We start from the raw sequence: 20,546 nt of genomic DNA on the forward strand, positions 1-20,546 counted from the left end.
AGAGATTGCTCGACCTAGAACTCGCTGCCCAGAGATATGCTAAACGGTCTGCCGAGTCTCTGTCACAGGAGGTTATCATTCCGGGAACGATTCGCATCGAAATCGAGATCGTTCAGAGCGTACTTAGGCGGTGCCAAGCGGCACGAATACAGGGGCTTTGAAACTCCGCCATTCCTGCCGTCCCTGGTGGACTGAGGTCGGGACATCCTAGTGGACTACATTAAATGAGGTAAACCATCGGAAATAATGGTTAACTTCGAAAACGTTACGAAACAGCTTCCGTTTCACTTACCGGCCATGTTTACTCTCCAAGCAAAACAATGATGAAATGATCTTCGACAAAGCCTCGGATAGAAATCACGACGCGCGCTATTTTCTCGTCTGCAGCGCGCAGCATGAATGATGATGATGAATTCAGGCGGTCCGGTCCGAACACGCTCTCTCACCCCAAATATCTATCAGGGCTCTCGAATGTCCGCTATTCGCTCCCATCAGCACCCGAACTCAATAGCTGTAATCTCTGTCCCGAAATTCGCATAGCAGTCGAAACGTGCGATTCCGTGTCGTAGAGCGGACAAGATCCCAATCGATACCTGACTTCGCGATCCGCGACGCTCGACAGTGAATCTTGGAGTACGCGGAGAGCTTCGAGCAAGAGACCTCACGTCTGCTCGAATTTCGCTCTAGCTTGTTTCAAGCCTCACCGCAGGAATGGAGCACCTGCAAGATCTGCCCTGCGTTTATCCCACGCAATGTTTCCGCCGCCCGCGGACCTGAACTCTGGAACTCTAAAGGCCTCCGAGTGATGGAACGGATGAGGTTCATCACTTCTCATTTCTCGTCATCCATTCTCATTTCGTATTTCACAATCTCTACTTCTACCCTGGGAGCGCTCATCATGAGCGGAAAACCGTCTTGGGAGAGCGCTCCGGATCCGGCTTGAGCTGAAAGAGCGGAGCGCTCAAAGTCCCGGAAATTTCCAGGGAATTTCTTGTTCTGATAGCGATTCTAATCGGCTAATTCCAATTATTTATGAGGAATGAGAAAGCAGGATTATCTCGCTCGTGAGGAGAGAATTAATTCGTTACATCGAAATCAAAGCTTTGAATCTCAGGAATCATAATTTTTCTTGATGCTTCCGGTCGTCATGAGCATCGGACGCCGTCGGATCCCAATCCTCTCCACTACAAAGGCGATCAAGGCGAGCGAATGTCCAATGAGACCGATGTAACAAATTCCTTCGATCTCCGCAACATGAAGCGATTGTAGCTGATGGCCATCAGGAACGGCTGTCCCAAGGCATCCCGTCCAAGCCCCAGCCACTTCTCTGAACCAGGAGAGCAAGAGTCCCGCCTCGTTCAGCCGTCGGATACTGAGGGGAAACCGTTTCCGTTCAATGATTTTGCTATGATAAAGGATTACTTGGGAATTCTCAGGACTTTCCGGACCGAATCCGTTTCTTGATCTTTTCCCCGATGGCTGATAGTTGAGTATTTTTTTCGTACCTCAAATTGATGAGTGCTCGTTTGGAGTCCTGCATTTTCCTGTTGAGGAATAAAACGGCATTGAAAGAATAAACTATCTCCGTACCGGCATAAAGTTCACCGATCGGACTCGTCTTGCACTTTTCAGCGGCGGCTCGAGCGCATGCTGGGCGACTTGCAATGACGGCCGCGCTGGTCGACAGAACTGATGATAGAATATCCGGACTGAATAGGGTGGCCGCAGGTCTCGTCGTTTTGTGTTGTTCGACAATCCTAGAGTACAATTGGCGGACGAAACTCTTGTCCGATATCTGGAATTGAGAGTCAGATATGAGCCGTTTGGTATCTCCCAGGATACGGTGAATGACTATTACCACAGCTTGGTTGGTTTTCCGAAAAGCTCTCCCCGTCTTGGATTTGGAGAAACAAACCTTCAAGATGAACTCGACACTATTCTCAGGCACATAGACTTTCAGATGAGGCCTCTGGTGCAGATCCCAAAGCTTGTTTAGGCGAGGTTTTTCAGGTTTGAAGAGCATCGCACCCTTGAAGGAAGAAAAAGGCAACTTTCCAATGAAACAGACGCAAAGCATCCGAGGAACTTGCATCCAAAAGCTGTTGGAGTATCATGACTCATGACCAAGCTAAGGCTTCGGGATCCCGAGTCGGTACGTGTTCGATTTTTGTTTCTCTATATTTCCCCGAGTCGAGCAAGGCTCCGCAAGCGATTCTTCACAGACCAATATCAGACCAGATCAGACCCGAGCAATCTGAGAATTTTTCAGCATTCCCTGGCATCCACCGCACAGACTTTTGGGAAGAGACCGGTCAGTTACTCGTCAGCTTGATCTTCTATATTTCCTACGGAGCTCTGATTCGAATGGTGCGGCTTTCCATGGATGGTGAGTACCATCCTATTTTAAGGATCGACTTTCGAGCGGGAATCACCGATCTTAGCGGACCTAATTAGTGTTTTCGAGTATCCGGGAAATGTGCTCGGAGGAGTCGGTCTAACCTTCAATTGACCGGCATACGCGTTCATCAAGATTACGCTTATACCCAATATCCAAGTTATCCAGAACATTCGAGCGGTGTTCAATCTCGGAGGTTCGCCGCTGCCTGGTCAGAAGGACAGATCGTTAATATTCGTCGAGTATTCTCATGATGGGTGTCAGATAATTTATTGGTGATCTGAGCTTATGAGGCTCCCCGCGCCCTCAGAATTGGCAGCATCACCTTCAAGGGAAAGTCCCGCACATTCATAAGACGACGGAATGGCGGAACCCTCGAGTGCTTGAGCTGTCGAGGAGCGTAAGACCTACATTCGTTCCAGGTAGCGCCGAATAGAAGGAAAATGTTCCGGAGACAGGCTTCCGCAGAAGTCGGAGTCCTTGTGAGGAGGATTTGAGACGCGGTCAGCAGCGAGGACACGAATAGAATCCCCAACGCGAGAGCCATCCACACCTGTCGGAAGACTCGCGTATCTGAAAACCAGCTCGTGCGCTCCCGGAGTTGGTGCACCGGCTCTGCGCTTCTGGGGTGGAAAAGATTGCTCGGGAGGCCCCCACCGGGGGTTCTGTCTGATGGAGATCTGTTTTTTTTCAAGTTCATGAATTCCATGAATGAATGAATTCCACACGCTCGCCCGAAGCTTACAGCCAATTAGGGCTGGGTCGACCGGGCTCCGAGCTCCCGAATCCAGCAAGGACTCCAGAAGCTTTTGATTGTGACGAGCGGACGACGCGACGGTCACGCATGGTATAACGCGACGCGAGACTCACACATGCGAGGATCGGCTATTCCTGGGGGGTTCTCGACTACGAGCTGCTCAGGGCCCCTGAATTACTGCAGAAAGCTCGAGAGACATTGGGCCGATCCCCCAATCGAGCCGACACGATTATCATATCTACAGGGGCCCTCGAGCGAGCACGGCTCCCGAATGCCAACTCTCAATATTAGAAGGGTCGTCCAATTCGTGATGCTGCCAAAGAATATCCCTAGGATTCCGAGCTCGTACTTCAACTTACGTCATAATGCAGCTGTCTGAGCACCGCAAAGGGATCTTTGCTGAAACGAGTCTCTCTTCCCGCGAAGATGATAATTTCGATTGGATTGATCATCGGTGTGGGAGCCGCAACAACTAGCTTTTCAGCTGTTGGAATCGTGCCACAGAGCGCCAAATCTGCCTCCTGGAGATAACAGAACAGTCCATCAGAGTCTAGTCCTTCGGGTAGGGGCCCGGGGCTCGGACAATCTTTCAAGTGTGAGTTTCTCAGAGACACAGGGAACGGGATTGAATGCTCGAGCCTCCAACTACTAACGTCGCGGTCAAGAAGACCGATGGCTCCATTCCACGTGTTATTGATTTTTATGCCCCATGCCGCTGCGTCCGTGATGCTGTAACTGAAACGCACAAAATTCCATAGGAGAGAATCAAATGATCTCAAAGGTTTCATTGGAGACGCACGATGCCTGTACCTGAAGCCCAAGGACTTTGAGAGCACTTGGAGAATCTTGCCATACATCCCGCTGACAGCTCGGTGGCCATCTCTTTCATACAGCACATGGTACGGCGGGTACTGAAAGATCAAGATTCCCCCAAGCTTATGCGTGAGCATAACTCATTCGCGATCGGCGAGCTGCTCAAAGCAACCGAAGGAAGAGCCTTCCCTGGAGCGCTTGCCGGTGTCCTCAGGGTCTCGGAAGATCCCCGATCGAGCGAGGAGAAGAGCGATAGGGAAACTTACCGTGAAACTTGCAATTCGCAGGATCGAATCATTCATTCTACTTATCGATCCGGGGATGCTCGGCAGAGAATGAGGACCGGTGAATACAAGATATACCAATGAGCTGCTCGGGGACACGCTCCCCACGTGTGAAGCTGGTATCCTGATCACGTATCCTCCACGGAGGACGCGCGCAAGGGATACGAGTATCTGATCACGGATCAGTGGAGTCTATATTTCGGATAGACTTTCGATCAGATGCCCGGCTATGAACACTCGAGTGGCAGCCGAATGACAATACAGTGGGGGGTTACTGAAGCCTGTCTCACGCGGAACTCGAATCCAACATTGACGAGGAATAATGTTCCGCTCATTGAATCAGTCTCCCAGATCGGAGGGATCTCCGAGTCTGTCATCGATCTGAATGCCCCGGAGCAGTCATTATTCTAAGCCTCAAACGTAATTAAAAAGTCGGATGCTATCCTAGGAGCCGGAAACCTATCAGGGAAATTCATCGCTTAAACAGGCGGATAATTTCGAGTACCCATTACCTGCGATTCCGATGCTCGGCGAGGAGCCAGGGTTACGAGACGAGTCCTTGGCATGGGGATTCGAATCTAACTTACAATAGCTTCAGGAGTCCTGGCGAATGATTTTCCCCCCAAATCGGAAGGCTCATCTTTCAGTGACAAGGTTTGATGCTGGGAGGTTGGACGGGACGGCACGACGCTCGATCAGAACACCCGTCGTATTTCTTGGATATCGGACGGCTTAACACGATTCCTGACGACCTGGGTGGAGGAATTAACTCGCTCTCTGTCTCGGATTATTGCTTCGGAGTCTGCTTCAAGCAGCGGAACGGACGACACTTTCTGTAGACAAAGCCCCATCTCACTAGTCTATATTTCGTATATAAACTAGTCGTACGCTATCATGAAGTATTTCCGTGAAGTCGTCGAGGCTCAGAGATCGACGTCTTTCTCTCGGATTCTCTCTGGATCTCGAACGGAGACGTCGAAACGGCATGAGGCTCAGGGACCTACAAAATTCACAAGACGTCATCGAGAGCCCTATCGAATTCATCGCCCATTGTCCTGCTACGGAGAGGTTCCGAATTATTCATGAGTCTTGATTATCAGAAGTCTGTATCGAGGTAACCTCGGAGATATCATAAAATATTATTGCTTGACTCTCATGTTTACATCCGCTCTTTACTACGAATGACGTACAGTCTCCCTGAGCTCACGACTGGGAGAATTCGTTCGAGGTCGCAAAGCCTAGGCCATTTTCCTCGGGCTACACGCGGCCCCCATGAGTTGAAATTAAGAGCATGGCGCGAGGAAATGAAGAAGATCAAATCCATAGGGAATAGGGAAGGAGGGGCCACAGGAAATCAATTCTTCATAGAAATGCTCAATGGATGATCGGAAGGCTTTGGTCGCTAAGGACTCTGTGTCCATGGACTTGAGTCTCGTGCGTGATTGGAGCACGGAAACGCAACCTGATCATTTCCGAACATAGACGACGATAGGTGACGAGCTCACCCAGCCAAACGGGGAGCATTTCGTCAGTCTTCGCCGAGGCACTGAGGAGTCGAATCATGAAGTGGACAGCAGTGCATGAAGCAGGTCTTCCATTTCGTGAGGAATCACAGAGAACTCCGGTCGGGAAGAGTTTTCTTAGTCATGAATGAAAATATGGATATGTTCGAATATGTACCTATGTTTCACAAATCTCCATCCAGGCCGTATCTCTGCATGAGAGGGACGTGAGAGGACTCGGTGAACTCGAGTGGAACTTCGATGGGCTCGAGAAGTTCACTCATGCTCGTCGTCATCACAGTCGGACTCTCCACACCGAGTGAGCATGTCGGAATGAAGGTGTGGACATACTGGCCAAATATCTCTAGGTACAGTCGAACCCGCTTATAAGAGACCTCTCGGGGAATTGAAAATGGTCTCTTATATCCGGTTTCTCTAATATCCGAGGTACGGTCTTTCGATGAAAAGACCCGAAACATCTCGTTCTCGTATGACTCGGATGCCGGTATCATGATCCTGTGGAGAGACGATCATTTTCGGAGCAATGATACTATCGAACTGGCGTGTTATCTCATTCGCGCAGGTTCCGAGAGGAAGAGGAGTCATGGAAGAGCAAACAGAAATTCTACTTGAGACGGTTCTCTCTTATATACGAGGTCTCCAACATGGAACTCTATGGGGCTGGGGTTTGAAAATTGTCTCTTACATCCGGTTTTCTCTTATATCCGAGTTTCTTATAAGCGAGGTTTTCAACATGAAGCCCTATGGAGAAAAAATCGGGGAATCGGGATCGGTCTCTTATATCCGGTTTTCTCTCTTAACCGGTTTTCTTATAAGCGGGTTCGACTGTATATAACAGGGGGCGATCGGCCGTGTCAGCGGATCCTCCCGATCGTTGGGATTGGGTGGCACAGCGCCCAGCCTTCATCATAGCGAAGAATTCGGTTTTGAGAATTGGCGCGCCGTAGCCCTCGCCACGCGAGCGCCATGTCTGCCATCTAGGCGACATTTTGTGAACTTTTCCTACAGACAGACTCCGATCTCCCGGCAGACGTTCGATTCGTTCAATTCAGCTCGCAGGAATCGTGTTTCTCGTGAATGTACCGTACACCTGGCTTCTCGAGGTGCTTCTGAATGAAGGTCCGGAGGTACAGAGAGAGTTCGGAAGCTCGGCACTGTCTCAAACTTAAGCCTAGGAAGAATCTGAGAACGACTCTGGATAAGGTAAACAATGGTCCTCAGATAACTCTAGAACCTGTCATTCCTCTTATTTTGAGACTCCTCCGCCCCTCTGGAGCAACAATGCTAACTTGAGGAAATGGGAACTGACGCCTCTCAGGCGACTGCCCGTCGATCGAGAGACGTTTCTCCGGACGTCGTGTTGACATTCCACGTCCATGGTGATCCTCCAGTGGAAAAGTCAACTCATCATTAGAGGAATATATGAGACTGTAATTTATTAGTTGACAGCTGCAAAGCAGGGTCTGACTACTATGGCATGAGGAAACGCGAATACCGCATACGCGGTCGAGCGCAGTGCAAAGATTTAATGGAGACCACACCAACGGAGAATCTTCTGGTGCCGGCCTCACCATGGGGAATGAGTCCCTCACCAAATTCAGACTCACTCCAGCGACAGGCGCCCATCGTAGCTGGGGCATCGTCGAAACGAAATGCATGACACAGTATATTCGACTCTCCGACAACCAGACATTCGGCTTCGAGATATTTGTCGCGGAAATCCACTGGTGTTCAGTTGTTGCCGGAGCGGGATCCTGTGCCGTCTCGCTTTCAAATCAGAAAAGCGTAACGGAGCGAATCCCAAATCCACCAGAAATTCACAAATATTCAGATTCTAAGCGTCTGAGACATGATGCGCTGCTGATTGTATTAGAGACGGATCTCGATCTGTCTGGATGGCGGGGAGGCTCGCTCCTTCTCGAAGCGGACTCGAGTTGAATCCAAGGGCTCGATCCCACCTAATGATGAACTTCGCCTCCAGATTCAATCCTCCATCCAACAAACCTCAAATTTATAGGCTGCATTCTCTCCTAAAAGGTGATGGCTCGCAAGCGTTGACGCAGTCTAGCGTGAGGGCCGTAAAGCTTCGGCCGGAAATGGCTCATCTCAAAGTGGTGTACCCGCCGGGGGTGAAGGAGATATTTGCGGAGCTCCCCGAGGATGATTTAGCCAGACGTTTGAAAGAATGCGCGCAGGCATTCCAGAACATGAACCAGGAGGATGACAACTCCAGATATTCTGATTTGGCTCTGCATCTCGCTTCGGAGTTCTTCTTGGATCATCCATCGAGAGATGTCAGATTGCTCATCGCATGCTGTATCGCCGACGTGTTCCGGTAAATACGAACGTGGAAAGATCAACCGTCACACTATGGACAGCATCCGGAAAGATCGAAGCCGTCAAAAATAACGAGCTTTTTCCCCACCATACTAGGGTATTCGCACCTGAGGCCCCGTATAAGGATCCAGACCAACTGAAGGCTATTTTTGAATTCTTCATCCAACAGCTCCAAGGTTTGCCCCAGTTTCCAAAACTCCCTGCTCGGACCCGCCGCCAGGGCGTCCCTTAGATCTGACTCTTCATTTTTGACGCGGTATACGATCGGTCCATTGTCCACAGGCTTGGCGGACCCGAAGAACCCGACTTTCAAGCGATATTTCTACCTCCTCGAAAATCTGGCATCAGTGAAGACGTTCAATATCTGCTTGGATCTCGAATGTGATCAATCCATCATCTGTAATCTGTATACACTCATCCTATCCATTGTCAAGTGAGTGTGAATGATAGCACATCTGTTGAGCAGTCATGCTCGGACCGAATTACCTTGTCAAACTATGGAAAGGAATCATGGAAAGTTGGCGATGAGCAATCAGCCCTTGCCCTAATCGGCAAGGCCCCGAGCACCCGCTCAGATCATTCGAGAAATTCGAAAACACCGAATGGGAAATTCAGGAGAGCTCGTCCAGATCGGGCCCGGTCAACAGACATCATCCTCTCTAATTCGCCCGGACAAACCTTTTCAGCGATTTCCACAGCTCCAATGTCAGGTCGTTCATGGTCAATATGCTTTGTCCCCTGATCAACGAAGCCGATTCCGTATCTCAGAAGTTGATGGATACTTTGCTGGCCTACATTGTTTCACCAAAGAAAAGCACACATAAGGTGAGCATCCTATCCGTCGACTTTGTGTTGGGCTTCCCGATCGGGCGTTTTCTGTGGTGCCCAGGATTGAGTGGCGGTGCCTGATCGTGGAGTACTGGAAGACTTTCTCTTCCAGGTCGCAGCGGAGCTGTCCAGATCAGTCCTGGAAAACACCAAAGACGTTCTAAGGCCTCATTTGCAAGCATTCTTCAATAATTATTTGGTGCTCGGGAAGACGGGAGGGTCCGTCCTTATTCCGACCATGTACGAACTCATATACGAATTGAACCACATTCTACCGGAAACTATGGCGGGAGTCCTACCACAATTAGAGATGAAACTCAAATGTAAGGAAAACAATGAGAGGCTGGAGGTCACGAAGCTGGTTGCACGAATGTTTTCCGAGAAGAACTCAAATCTCGCCGGTCAGTATCCCGCATTGTGGAACGCTCTCGTCGGTCGCTTCAACGACATCAAGCTCCAGGTAAAGCATGCGAACAGGTTGCCCGGGTGAATCGAGCGATGGGCAAATAATGATGATTAGAGATATTTGCGGAGCTTTCACGGGACTATTCCGGGCGATTCCTAAACTTGGGCGATTCCTTAGGTCCGAATGAGGTGCGTCCAATATTCTATGCATTTTCTGTTGAATCAACCCTCCCTGAGAGAAGATATTACCAACACACTGAAAACACGGCAACATGATCCCAACGAGAGTGTCAGGTTAGATATCAATGCAATGCAGTTCAGCGGTCAGTACATGGTTACGTCAGGATAATATGAGTTGTCTCCAACGCTCATGATTCTGCTCCTCATCGCACTCCGTTTTCTTCAGATTCGAAGTTGTGATGGCGATCGTCGAAGCGGCGAAGAAAAATTTCGAATCGGTCAGCATTGAACTTCTCAACATCGTGAAGGAGCGGACATTGGACAAGAATGTTAGTCTCGATTCGATCATCGCTTTTTCTTCATTGACTCTTGATGGATCATGGATCATTGCTTTGAAGTTCTCCCAAGGTTTTGAATTCATTGCACTTATGGGGAGTTTCCCAAGTCTTCGTGAGTCTACTAACCATGCCTCATCGCTTTTCAGTTCAAGGTTCGACGAGAAGCTCTGCTAGGATTAGCGCACATATACAAGAACCTCACGTGTGGACCTAGTGAGACTGAAGATCCCAATATCATTGAATGCATTTCCTGGATCAAGAACAAAGTAAGGCCCCGGGAGAATCGAAGAAACTTCCCATCGGTATGACTGTGAGCTCCGTGCTCGAAATTCACGACTGCCTTCCTCCAGGTTCTTCACATCTACTACCAGAGTGAACTTGAAGACAGATTGATCGTGGAACGGATACTCCATAGCTGTTTGGTGCCTTATCAATTACCGAATGAAGTGAGTAGTTCCTCGGTCGATCGAAGAACTATTTCGTCGCAAAAAAAGTTCTCTACAAACATGCCTTCCGATCCTTCTCGCCATTCATGGACGTATCCATTTCCGCCGCAGGTGAGAACCTTCAAATTGTACCAGTTGTTCGCAACCTGCGACGAGCACGCCGTCAAAGCCCTCATCGAAATCCTGAAATGCCAACATGCCATACGACAGCAAATCAAACAAGTTGTGCAGTTGATTGGCCAAGAGGACGACGCCGACCGGCAGCAAGAGCTACAAACCCGGATTGTCCACATGGCACGGAATCTGCCCGAGCCAGTCAGAGCTCAGGAGTATTTATTCAAACTGGCAGAATTGCTGAGAACTTCGCCCACAACATATCAACACATGGTTTTGATTCTGGACGGGAGTGCGTCGTGCGCCAATGCCGAACAGAGCGTGAAAGAAGTTTTAAAAGCGCTCGGTCTCCCCGTGCAGACAAACTCTTTTTTTGTGACCATCAAGCAGATGCTCGAGAGAATCGCACCCGTCCTCATCGATTCATCCGGCATCAAACAAATTTTCGAATACGCCCAAGATTCCCTCCGCGGCAACGGAGAAATCGACGTTCAGTGCAACGTCTCACAATCTGGCTATCGCGGTCTCGAACTACTGCACACCTTGTCGGGTGTCTTTCCAAATGCCTTCATGACGGAAGAAATCTTCGAAATTATTTATCATTTCCTCGGTTTCGATTGTCCGCGAACCCAGGTCCAAACACTCCTAGTGCTATCCAACGTAGGCAAGGACCTCGAGGTGAATTTCCCCAACATAGCGCAGCGCATCCAGCCCGTCGTTCAGAACTTCGTCGAGAATGGGACCCCGAAACAAGCAAAGTACGCCGTCCAATGTCTTTACAACATGGTCTTCAATAAGGACCGAGTCCTCGGCGTGGTTATCGACCATCTCAAACATCATCTCACCCTCGAATCGCCAAACTTCGAAACCGCGCTCGTTTCTCTGGGACACATAGCTCTCCTTTCGCCGGAGACGTTCTATCAACAAATGAAAAGCATCGTCAGTAAAATTGTCGTTAAGGAGCTTTTGATGGCCGACAGAGAAGAGCCTCGTATGAGCGAGCTGCAGTGGTGCGATCAGGAGGCGCTACCCCATGAAACGCGCTGCAAGCTGGCTGGCTTGAAAATGATGGGTCGATGGCTCGTGGGTCTGTCGAACCTACATCAGCAACAGCAGCAGAACGCTCAGCCCGAACAGGAGGTTGAAATGGAGCAGAGTCTTCAAGCGATAACCGGCAACGCGGCCAGTACTCTCCGACTCTTGGTGCGGATGCTCAAGAACCAAGGCGATCTCATGGAGAAAGAACACGTCAGCGATTGTGAAAAATCGTATCTGCGATTGTGGGCTGCCGCATGTATCTTGAAAGTTTGTTCTTGCACTGTATATGCGGACGTCATCACCCAGTCCCAGTTCCAGAGACTTGTCACGATCATAACCGACCCTGTCGACGAAGTCCGAGAGAAGTTCGCAGCGAAGCTCCATAAACGGCTGATGTCTTTACAATTGCCCCTGCAATTCATGGCTCTCCTCTCGTACGGAGGCATTGAGCCTCGACCTCAGCTCAAAGCTAAGATGAGACACTACCTCTTGAATAACATCACTCGCCGACGGGAATACCTGAAAGCGAATCCTATAACAACCGCGAAGCTGCTCACCATCTTGCCCGACTACGTGGTCGTATACTTGATCCATTTGATGGCTCACGATAGTCTTTACGAAGATCCCTCCGACGTCACGGCTTTGAACAGGATCAAAGAGTGCCTATGGTTCCAGCTAGAGCCACACTGCACGAAGAATGAAAATTATTCGTTTTCGTATTTCAAAAAACTACTGGAAGGCATCAAACGTTCGAAAGACCGTCAGGATCCAACGAACGAAGCTGCGAACCACCGTCTGTATGCGATATGCGACCTCACTCTAGCTTTGATAATGGCTAAAACCTCGAATTTCAACATGCGAGAAGTTCCCCAGGAAGCTCGCTTGCCTGCCAAATTATTCGTGCTGCCGGATAAGAGCACGCCGCAAAACTCGAAATTCTATTTGCCTTGTGAGCTCGGTTTCACACCTCCGAGAAAAATCCAGGAGAGCATCAATCGAGGACCACCGGTGTCGCAGGGCTCAAAAAGAGAATTGGCCGCCACACATCACACCGTCCATACAATCAGCGGCTCAAATAGTGGCGAAGTGCATCAAGAGATGGCGAATATGGTGGATACTCCGTCGTGCGCGCCGACTGCCGCGGAGCCGATGCTCGTGGACCTGTCGGGATCGCTTGTAGCCACTGAAATCGCGATCGAATCTGAGAAACAGAGGTCTGCGAAGAGGGTGGTGAGCGGAGAAGACCGCGATAACTCGCGGAAGCGAGCCTGCCTCGAACGAGACCAGGCCTCAAACGGGCAACAGGTGAGGATTTTTCCCCCATAATTTCCGAACGAGTCTTAGAGAAACAACCTCGCCCAGACGGTCAGCTTTTATTCTGACATTTATCAAGCGATTATCTCTCTTCCAGAAACGTGTCACCCGGTCCTCAGCCCAGACGAGTTGAGAACAACTTCGATGCTTTTAGTTTCGGTGTGAGGCATCAGAATGAAGCCGACTCTGACGCAGCCCGCCTAGCTAGAGGGACTCTATCGGAATCGATCCTGTACAAAGTTCGGTCACTCCTCGATTCGGGCTATTTAAATACAGTGCCACCCGATTATATTCAGTGTCTGACTTAATGACCGCCGCGACATGAACACGCAAAACGCTCGAGGATGCCTTTTCGTGCTGTCGTATGATCATTGATTCCGAATCAGCCTCTTTCCAAGCGATAATTGAACGGAATTGAGCGGAATTGACGTAAATATTTAAATATATATACAGTTGTAAATAAGGGCTCCGGAAAATAAAAGACGCGGGAGCGAATGACGGACTGAATAAAATACGCTGGCCTATTCTTGGAGAGCCGCTGAGAGTGCACAGAGGTTTCCAGATGCGTCAGCTTGCGATGAAATTATTGAGTCATGAATTCCATTTTCAACCCTCATATCATTCGCTGCACGGAGAGGAGCTGCGTATGCATAGTCACCTGTCAGGTTTGTCCGAGAGCCCTCGGCACAACTGACAAGGGAAGTTTCCGACATGATGAGCGAGTCAGAATTCGAAACTTAGCTGGGATGTTGGTGCACTTGAGACCCGGAGAACCTGAGATCATTACTTATTACCTTATTACTTCCCTATGCATACCTCTGAGCGAATACTCCATAGAGTGCGTGTAGACGTTCTCGGACGCGTCCTTCCGAATCCCCAGTGATTCAAGATTCAAGACGCTTCGAATCCGCGGATGACGCTCGCGCCGGCTTTTTTTTCACGTATTCCTTCTCTCATGACTCATGTGCGTGATAGTGATAGATTACGGACTAGGTACATGAAAACATTGGATACACGGGAATCCTTGTTACACTGGTAGCTTGCAAGAACGCGTGCCAGAACGTTCAGATGGGCTCTATAGGGGGGGGATTTCAGTATTCGCAGTAATCATGTGGGGTTTTCCTACGATCGTACACACTAATATTTCAGCTGAGTTCCAAGTTCCAATTCGCTCATTATGGCTGGAGCCCCTCCTGTGAGAAGATCCAGGAACATGAGCGTCAGTGAGCCTGTGCTTTGCGAAAAATCGGGCGGTGACTTTTTTGCACATGACACCCTAATCACCCGTTTTTTCTCATGTTGTCGGGCATAAGCGACCCAGCGCGCATTGTATTCGCCAGAAAAGCACAACCTCGGTTCCCAACTCCCAGAAAATGGGCGATGCGCTAGTGATCGAGTGAAGCTGCTCGTCGACGGATAAATCGTGGCCATACTTTGCTCATTTCTGTGAATAAAACGGCGAAGATCCAGTGGACTGCCTCTCCGTTCGGCGCCGATCGTGACTCCTGGCACAGATCAGGGCAATGTCCATTGGGGTAGCGCGAGCGGCACTCGGCGATGCGAAATTGCGAAACGAACAAAAGAACGCTTCCGACGGAATTATATCTGGGCGAAAATTCATTGAACAACAGCCCCACAATAAGGGACCGATGTCCTTGGCGTCAGGTCACAGTAAACTGAAACTCGAACTTCAGCTCAAACCCAAACTGTCGAAAATAGCGACTATAGATTGAAGGGATGGTGAGTCAAATCGAGCGGGGCCTGAGATTCCTGGTGCGAGAAATACATCAATGCGATCGGATCCCCGGTCAAAACTCATTCGGGTGGATACTTGGATAAGTCCGGAAGGTGCAAGGATCGCGTAGCAGCCGATTGATTTTCCCATCCCGCACGTGACGGCTTCTTGGTGCTTGCACGCAGACCTGCTCTATTTACGCTGAGGTCTCAGTTTCTCTCAGGCTCCGACTGTGATGGAAGAGGAGACAAAAGGGGGAAAGCCGTGGTGGAATGTAAGTAAGGCGAGAATTGTTCTGGACCACAATAAGTTCATCTAATCCCGATGATCCCGCTGATCCGTCGTGTTGAGTCCGATAATTTTGGGTATCGTCTCCTGAGACATACTTTTTTTCATCCAGTCATTGTCAGTTCCATCATGGCGACGAAGCCCGGCGTCGTGACCTAGAGACGAATCTCGGAGCCTGCTCACGATGGATACCCCTATGTGAGAGGCTATGCATCGGAGGAACATCGTGCTCACGATGGATACCCCTATGTGAGAGGCTATGCATCGGAGGAACATCGTAAGTACGCGGGGACGAGTCAGGACAGCGGGCCCTTTCAGACCCATATCTGACTCACAAGGGCGTGCTTGGCCTTTTTTCTGGGGGGGCGAGTCGAATTTTCGGAGGCGAGTCGAGTTGCCGAGGGGAAGGGCATTAGCTGCGGATGAGAATGCGCGTTCCCGCGGCCGATGCTCAAGTAGAGGGACCGATTATAAGGGCGCAGAGTGCCACGGCTCCTCTGCCGTCATCATGCGAAAGTACGAACGACGATCATCGCAGAGAGCAGACGGATCTGGAAATCAAGTGCACTAAGTTCGACCAGATACCGGTCCAAGCATTCCACTTCTTCTCGGAGTTTTCCCCGTGTTACCAGTCTAGCAAAATACGGCAAAATACTTCACTCAACCCAATTTCGTAGACGAAAAGTGCGAATGAAGCTTATTTACTCTAGCCAGTTGGCGTTCGGCGTTCGCCCAGTCGGTTAGACCACTTGCCTAGACCGCAGTGCTCAGCTCTCTCTTTCCGTCGATCTGTGCCGTGATTCTCTCGCCCGCCAACTCGAGCCTTCAGTGGGCATAGAATTTCTCTTCTCGGAAACTACGAAAATGTACTTTTCCGTTCATCAAAATCCGCACACGAGGTAGAACGTCTTTAGGCAATAAGTGAGATGGAAGTGGCCGAGACCATTGATTCCGAAGCTGCTCTTACAAACAGGTTCTCCGCCTCTCGGGATGGGGGGTGACATGCTCGGTGAATCGGATGCTTGACTGCGGAATAGCAGAGTCTCCATCCGCCGTGAGGATCGATATCCCACTGCAGGGACTCATGATTCTCGCATCCAGTCAGTCGGATCCTTATTTTTGTTCACTTCGAAAATGATTTCGATGAGCTTTTTCGCTCCACATTATGCACATCCTCGACATTCCCAATGATGCGCTAATACCTAACGCACAACAGCAGAATTTCGAGTCCACCGTCGCATTCAGCAAATTTGTTCGGCGGATCGAAGAATGCTGCCGCATTTCGCCGGCCACCCCTGACCTGGCTCTGATCGGCTCCACGATATGGAACGAGGAGATGGAAGACCAAGCCATCGCCCGAGGTATGCAGAGGCTTCAAAGGATTGGGAGACTCTGAGGCGCAGTCTCTAGCGAAGCACATGAAGCTCAATTGAAGGACGCGCTAAGGCCGCGGTGTAGAGCGGCCTCGACTTCAAGATACCTCAGACTAGCTCCGTCGACTCTGTGGCCCCAGTTCCTGCCCGCTAGATGTTCCTGATTGTTGGAAGACCTTGAAATCAGTGAGCTATCCGCATTGAGGAATTGCAGTATATGTAGTGAAAAACAAGACTGCGCCGGACAGTGCGACCGTTGTCTCCATGTGGGGAAAGCGGGAATACCCTCCAGTTTTAAAGAATCCCTCACTCCCCGACCTTCAGGCTCAGCCCCTTCGGGGGGTGTGAGGAACCAAGTCCTTCAGCGTTGCAACACCCTCTTTGTCACCGGTGTCATAGACAAACCGCTCTGGGTCGCCGTCGAACACCTCGCTCCTCTCGATGACGAAGGGGCCAATGAATTTCGTGTTATGGGCGGACAGTCCGACTCTCACGGGGACCTGCTCCCCGACCCCGACCCTGGGGCGCGGATATGGCTGGCTGTGCCTCTTATCAGAATGTCTCTTCTGTTGCGCCTCTTCGGCTTTCTCCCCGTCCTCATCATGAGGTTCGACCAGCTTGATGCTCCCTTCGATGCCAAGGTTCCCATCAGCCTGCAACTGCGGAACCTCACCTTGGAGAGCGAAATGCGGGCTACAACCTAAACAACTGGAACTACCTGAACAATCGTGGTGCTTGATTGCCGCCTCCAGACAAGACTCCCAACCTCCCTGGAAATGCAGTAGGGTGCATCAGAACAGTCGCACTCATATTGCGTGACGAAGAGAAGAAAGAGGAAGAATAAAGGAGTAGGTGACGCTCAGGGCTTGGTTTCACGCCTTCAAGAAATATTCGGGAGAGCATCAATCGAGGACCACCGATGTGAGTTACAGACATCTGCCGGGAGACTGGTGAACGAGGATGGGCGAGATAAGTCCCGGGCGCGGCCTGCGTTTAACGAGACCGAACCCCGAAGGGCAGCAGATGAGAAGAATCCTCCGAGATTTCGGGATGAATCTCCGGTCTTGCAAGAGATCCCATCGGAACAGTTTCTGAAATTTTGGCTCCTCGGACTCCCCCTCTGTGCGGCAGACGAAGCGACGCCTCGCACAGATCAGACCCATGTTCATCGGGGCAGCTTCAATGAGCGCTCGGCTCTCTATCGGTCGAGCTCTGCCGAAATCCTCCTCTCCGCCAGCTCGAGCCCCCTCAGGGTTTTCGTCTCGAGACCGTCATCCAATATACGGATATCATCCATCCCTGCTCTTTCGGACTTTCTCGTTCGCCGAAATCAGCACCCCTCGGTAGAGAGCCCGGAGTTCCTATTTCAATTGGCTCCATCTCGAGCTTCCATCTCCCTCTCTCATCCTCAGGAGGTGGCGGTATAAGATGGCGTATATAGTGCAGTCGGGGGTCGAAGATCTTCTAACAAGTAGGTGAAATAAAGGGAGCTGAACCCTTGACTTCGAGGCCACCCTTCCGTTGCAGAACTCTCGAAATCTCGAAATGCAGGGTGACATGCTGAACTTGGTGGATCGGATGCTCGCCTGTGGAATATCAGAGCCTCCATCCAGAAGCAGGTAAGAATCTATATCCTACTGCGGGGACTCGAAATCCTCGCATTCTCTCTGTCGGAACATTATTTCTCTCACTCTGGGTGCAGTTTCCATAAGCTGTTTTGTTCCACAGGATGCACATCCTCGACCTCCCCGATGATGCGCTGATACTCATCGCGCAACAGCTGGATGTCAAATCCGCCGTCGCATTCAGCAAGCTCAATCGGCGGATTAAAGAATGCTGCCGCTTTGCGCTGGGCATCTCCGACCTGGAGTTGATCGGCTCCAAGACGCAAAGCGAGGAGATGACCAAGCCATCGCCTGAGACATGCGGGAGCCTCAAAAGATTAGGAGACTTCGAGGCGCAGTCTGAAGCGAAGCGCGTGAAGCTCAGTTGAAGGACGCGCAAAGGCAGCGGCGAGGAGAGGCGGGAGGCTACAGCGACCCCAAATTCGAATTTCAATAAACATCGGTATTCTTTCATTCTTTCTCAAAAAAAAACATTGGTTTTGTGGAAACGAATGAGCACACTCTTTCCTGATAGACTGGCTTAGAACAGAATATTCCGATCCCTACGGAACTTTCGCGTACGATAAGAGCTTGAGAGTCTTATGGACGAGAAGCTAGAGAACGAAAGGGAGAGAGATGTGTTTGATCTCGAACTGGAACGGGACACTCCTGGATCGCCCTCGACGTGCTGGACAACTCGTTTCTGGAGAGCAGTCGAGAACGCGAAGGACAAAGACAATGAATGAAATTCGGATACTTGGGTTTTCTCGACCCCAAGCATGCATCGCTCTCGCCGATCTCCGGGGCGTATCTTTCCATCACGTCCAGTGCGATGAGAAGTTACGTTGGTTGATTCCTATCGTTTGTTGGGCCTGCAAGAGTCTCCTGAATTGAAAATTCAGCGGGGAATCACGGACGGGATCGAGTAGTGAGAGGGTCTTGGTTCCGATTCCAAGCGAAGCAGGGACGAGGGGGGTCACGACCGATGGTATCGAAAGCTTCTGCGAGATCGAGGGACGACAATGTATTCAGTATCTTGACTCGAGACCGTCGACAATGGACAAGTGAATCTCGCCGAGGGCTGAATCGGTGGGATCCTTCAGCCAGAACCCATGCTGGTGGCGGGACACGGAGTTGACATCATGGGGGGGATGCGGACTCGAGAGAAAGGAGACCTTTCTCAGTCTAGGTCAGAGATTGAGACTTATTGCTTACTATGAATGCAATGGGGAGGCAAAACACATTGATCAATAAGGGTATAAGCTTAGGGAGGAGGGTAGTGGAGACGTTCTTGTTCGATGAGGAGGGAAGCAAGTTCCACATGGAAGGTGTCGGACTCTGCTATGCCACGATGTTCGAGCCAGCAGGTCAATCGTGCATTCATCGAGAAATCAACGCTCAAAGCTCTAGCGAAATACGAACTCGTAGGAGAGTCCGCGGAATGAACGCCTATCCGTTGTGCCGGGTTTCACTCTCGTGGTGCAGCCTCTGTCCTACACGACATTTATCATCGAATCCCCGGACCCGATCAAAAAATTCCAAAGTTCTGAAGAGGGTGAAGAAAAACTCCTCGAACAATATCAACATTTCGACCCTTCGATCGATCGTCCCACTGATATGCGACTGGTATATCTGGATTGACCATGGGTCCAATCTACGCAAAGTGGGCGATCATCCTCAGAATGATTATCTCGAATGATTGGCCCAGGAAATGAATCTGCGTCGGAAGGATTGGTCCGGATCGAAACAACACCCAGGGTCTCCATCAGGAAGTTCCGATTCGGAGCCATTTTTCCCGGCCGGGAATCGGCGAGAGGAGCCAAGTCGACGCGTCATCGGTTCCCGCGCCTCCCTGCCCCTCTCGACAGATCAGGAGAAATTCTTCGGACAATGAGGGGACATTTATTTCCCACGAGCGGTGGCAGAACTGGGGGGTAATCTGGAAGAGTGCGACATCGCTGAGAATTTTCGCGAAGCAATGTCGTAGTACTACTGGAATCTCACGATGAAGCACAAATAGTGCATTGCGTACACGAAGGTCTCGTCCTCCTCGAGGATGAGACAGTGTCTAGGGTCCTCAAGGACAAGGTCAGATTGAATCCCCGAGAGCCGCTCATCCTCTCATTCTACCGGCAGGGATTTGGATCTTCTCTATCACAAATGCTATCGCTGCGATTGTATGTCCTATGAGACCAACGTAGCAAATGCCCTCTATGTCTGCCACGTGCAGCGATTGAAGCTGATGACCATCAGGAACTGCTGTTCCGAGACATCCTTTCCAAGCCCCAGCAACTTGCCTGAACCAAGACAGGAGGAGTCCTGCCTCGTTCAGTCGTCTGATGCTAGAAGGAAACCGCGTCTTAGTCGATGACATTCAATGCGAGATTCCTCGTGAGTCTCGTGAAATCAGACCAAATCAGCAAGGGGTAGAAATTCTCCGCAGTACTGTCTGCTAGGATAGTTCTGCACCTCCGATTGATGAGTCGCTGTTTGTAGCTGGGCAATTTCCTATTGAGAAACAGAACGGCATGGAACGAATAAACGATTTCTGCCCCAGCATAGAGCTCGCCAATCGGACTATTCTTGCATTTTTCAGTGGCCGCGCGGGCGCACGCCGGACGACTGGCAATGACTGCGGCGCCAGTCGACAAAACTGATGATAGAATGTCCGGACTGAACAGAGTGGCTGCTGGCCTCCTCGTCTTGTGTTTCTCCACGATCCTAGAGTACAACTGACGCACAAAAGTTTTGTCCGATATCTGAAGTGAAGAGCT

At 50.4% G+C, this 20,546-nt stretch overlaps 3 protein-coding genes across 3 annotated transcripts in view; 1 reads left to right on the forward strand and 2 right to left on the reverse strand.

Moving 5' to 3' along the window:
* Window positions 1-1,110: 1,110 nt before the first annotated feature.
* Window positions 1,111-4,267, reverse strand: LOC100903151 (glutamate receptor-like). Its single transcript, XM_003737770.1, has 9 exons — window positions 4,232-4,267; window positions 3,963-4,063; window positions 3,806-3,887; window positions 3,512-3,673; window positions 2,807-2,948; window positions 2,500-2,603; window positions 1,916-2,029; window positions 1,506-1,795; window positions 1,111-1,372 (listed from the first exon to the last, which is right to left on the reverse strand). The coding sequence occupies exons 1-9, from the start codon at window positions 4,265-4,267 to the stop codon at window positions 1,111-1,113; spliced, it is 1,293 nt and encodes a 430-aa protein (XP_003737818.1).
* Window positions 4,268-6,848: 2,581 nt separating this feature from the next.
* Window positions 6,849-12,905, forward strand: LOC100903296 (sister chromatid cohesion protein PDS5 homolog B). Its single transcript, XM_029111859.1, has 12 exons — window positions 6,849-6,975; window positions 7,810-8,107; window positions 8,206-8,285; window positions 8,392-8,542; window positions 8,796-8,934; window positions 9,050-9,397; window positions 9,521-9,636; window positions 9,749-9,851; window positions 10,007-10,126; window positions 10,211-10,306; window positions 10,418-12,763; window positions 12,870-12,905. Exons 2-12 carry the CDS (start codon window positions 7,869-7,871, stop codon window positions 12,903-12,905), a joined length of 3,774 nt encoding a protein of 1,257 aa, XP_028967692.1. The 5' UTR covers window positions 6,849-6,975; window positions 7,810-7,868.
* Window positions 12,906-19,885: 6,980 nt separating this feature from the next.
* The window catches only part of LOC100903439 (uncharacterized), a 2,408-nt gene continuing 1,747 nt past the window's right edge, over window positions 19,886-20,546 (reverse strand). The window contains exons 8-9 of the mRNA XM_029111861.1: window positions 20,242-20,531; window positions 19,886-20,114 (exon numbers count right to left, since the gene is read on the reverse strand). Coding sequence (XP_028967694.1) covers window positions 19,886-20,114; window positions 20,242-20,531 — 519 coding nt within the window. The remainder of the gene's footprint in view (window positions 20,115-20,241; window positions 20,532-20,546) is intronic.

The sequence above is a fragment of the Galendromus occidentalis genome, unplaced genomic scaffold (genome assembly GCF_000255335.2).
Source record: "Galendromus occidentalis unplaced genomic scaffold, Mocc_1.1 scf7180000075612, whole genome shotgun sequence".
Classification (NCBI taxonomy): Eukaryota; Metazoa; Arthropoda; class Arachnida; order Mesostigmata; family Phytoseiidae; genus Galendromus; species Galendromus occidentalis.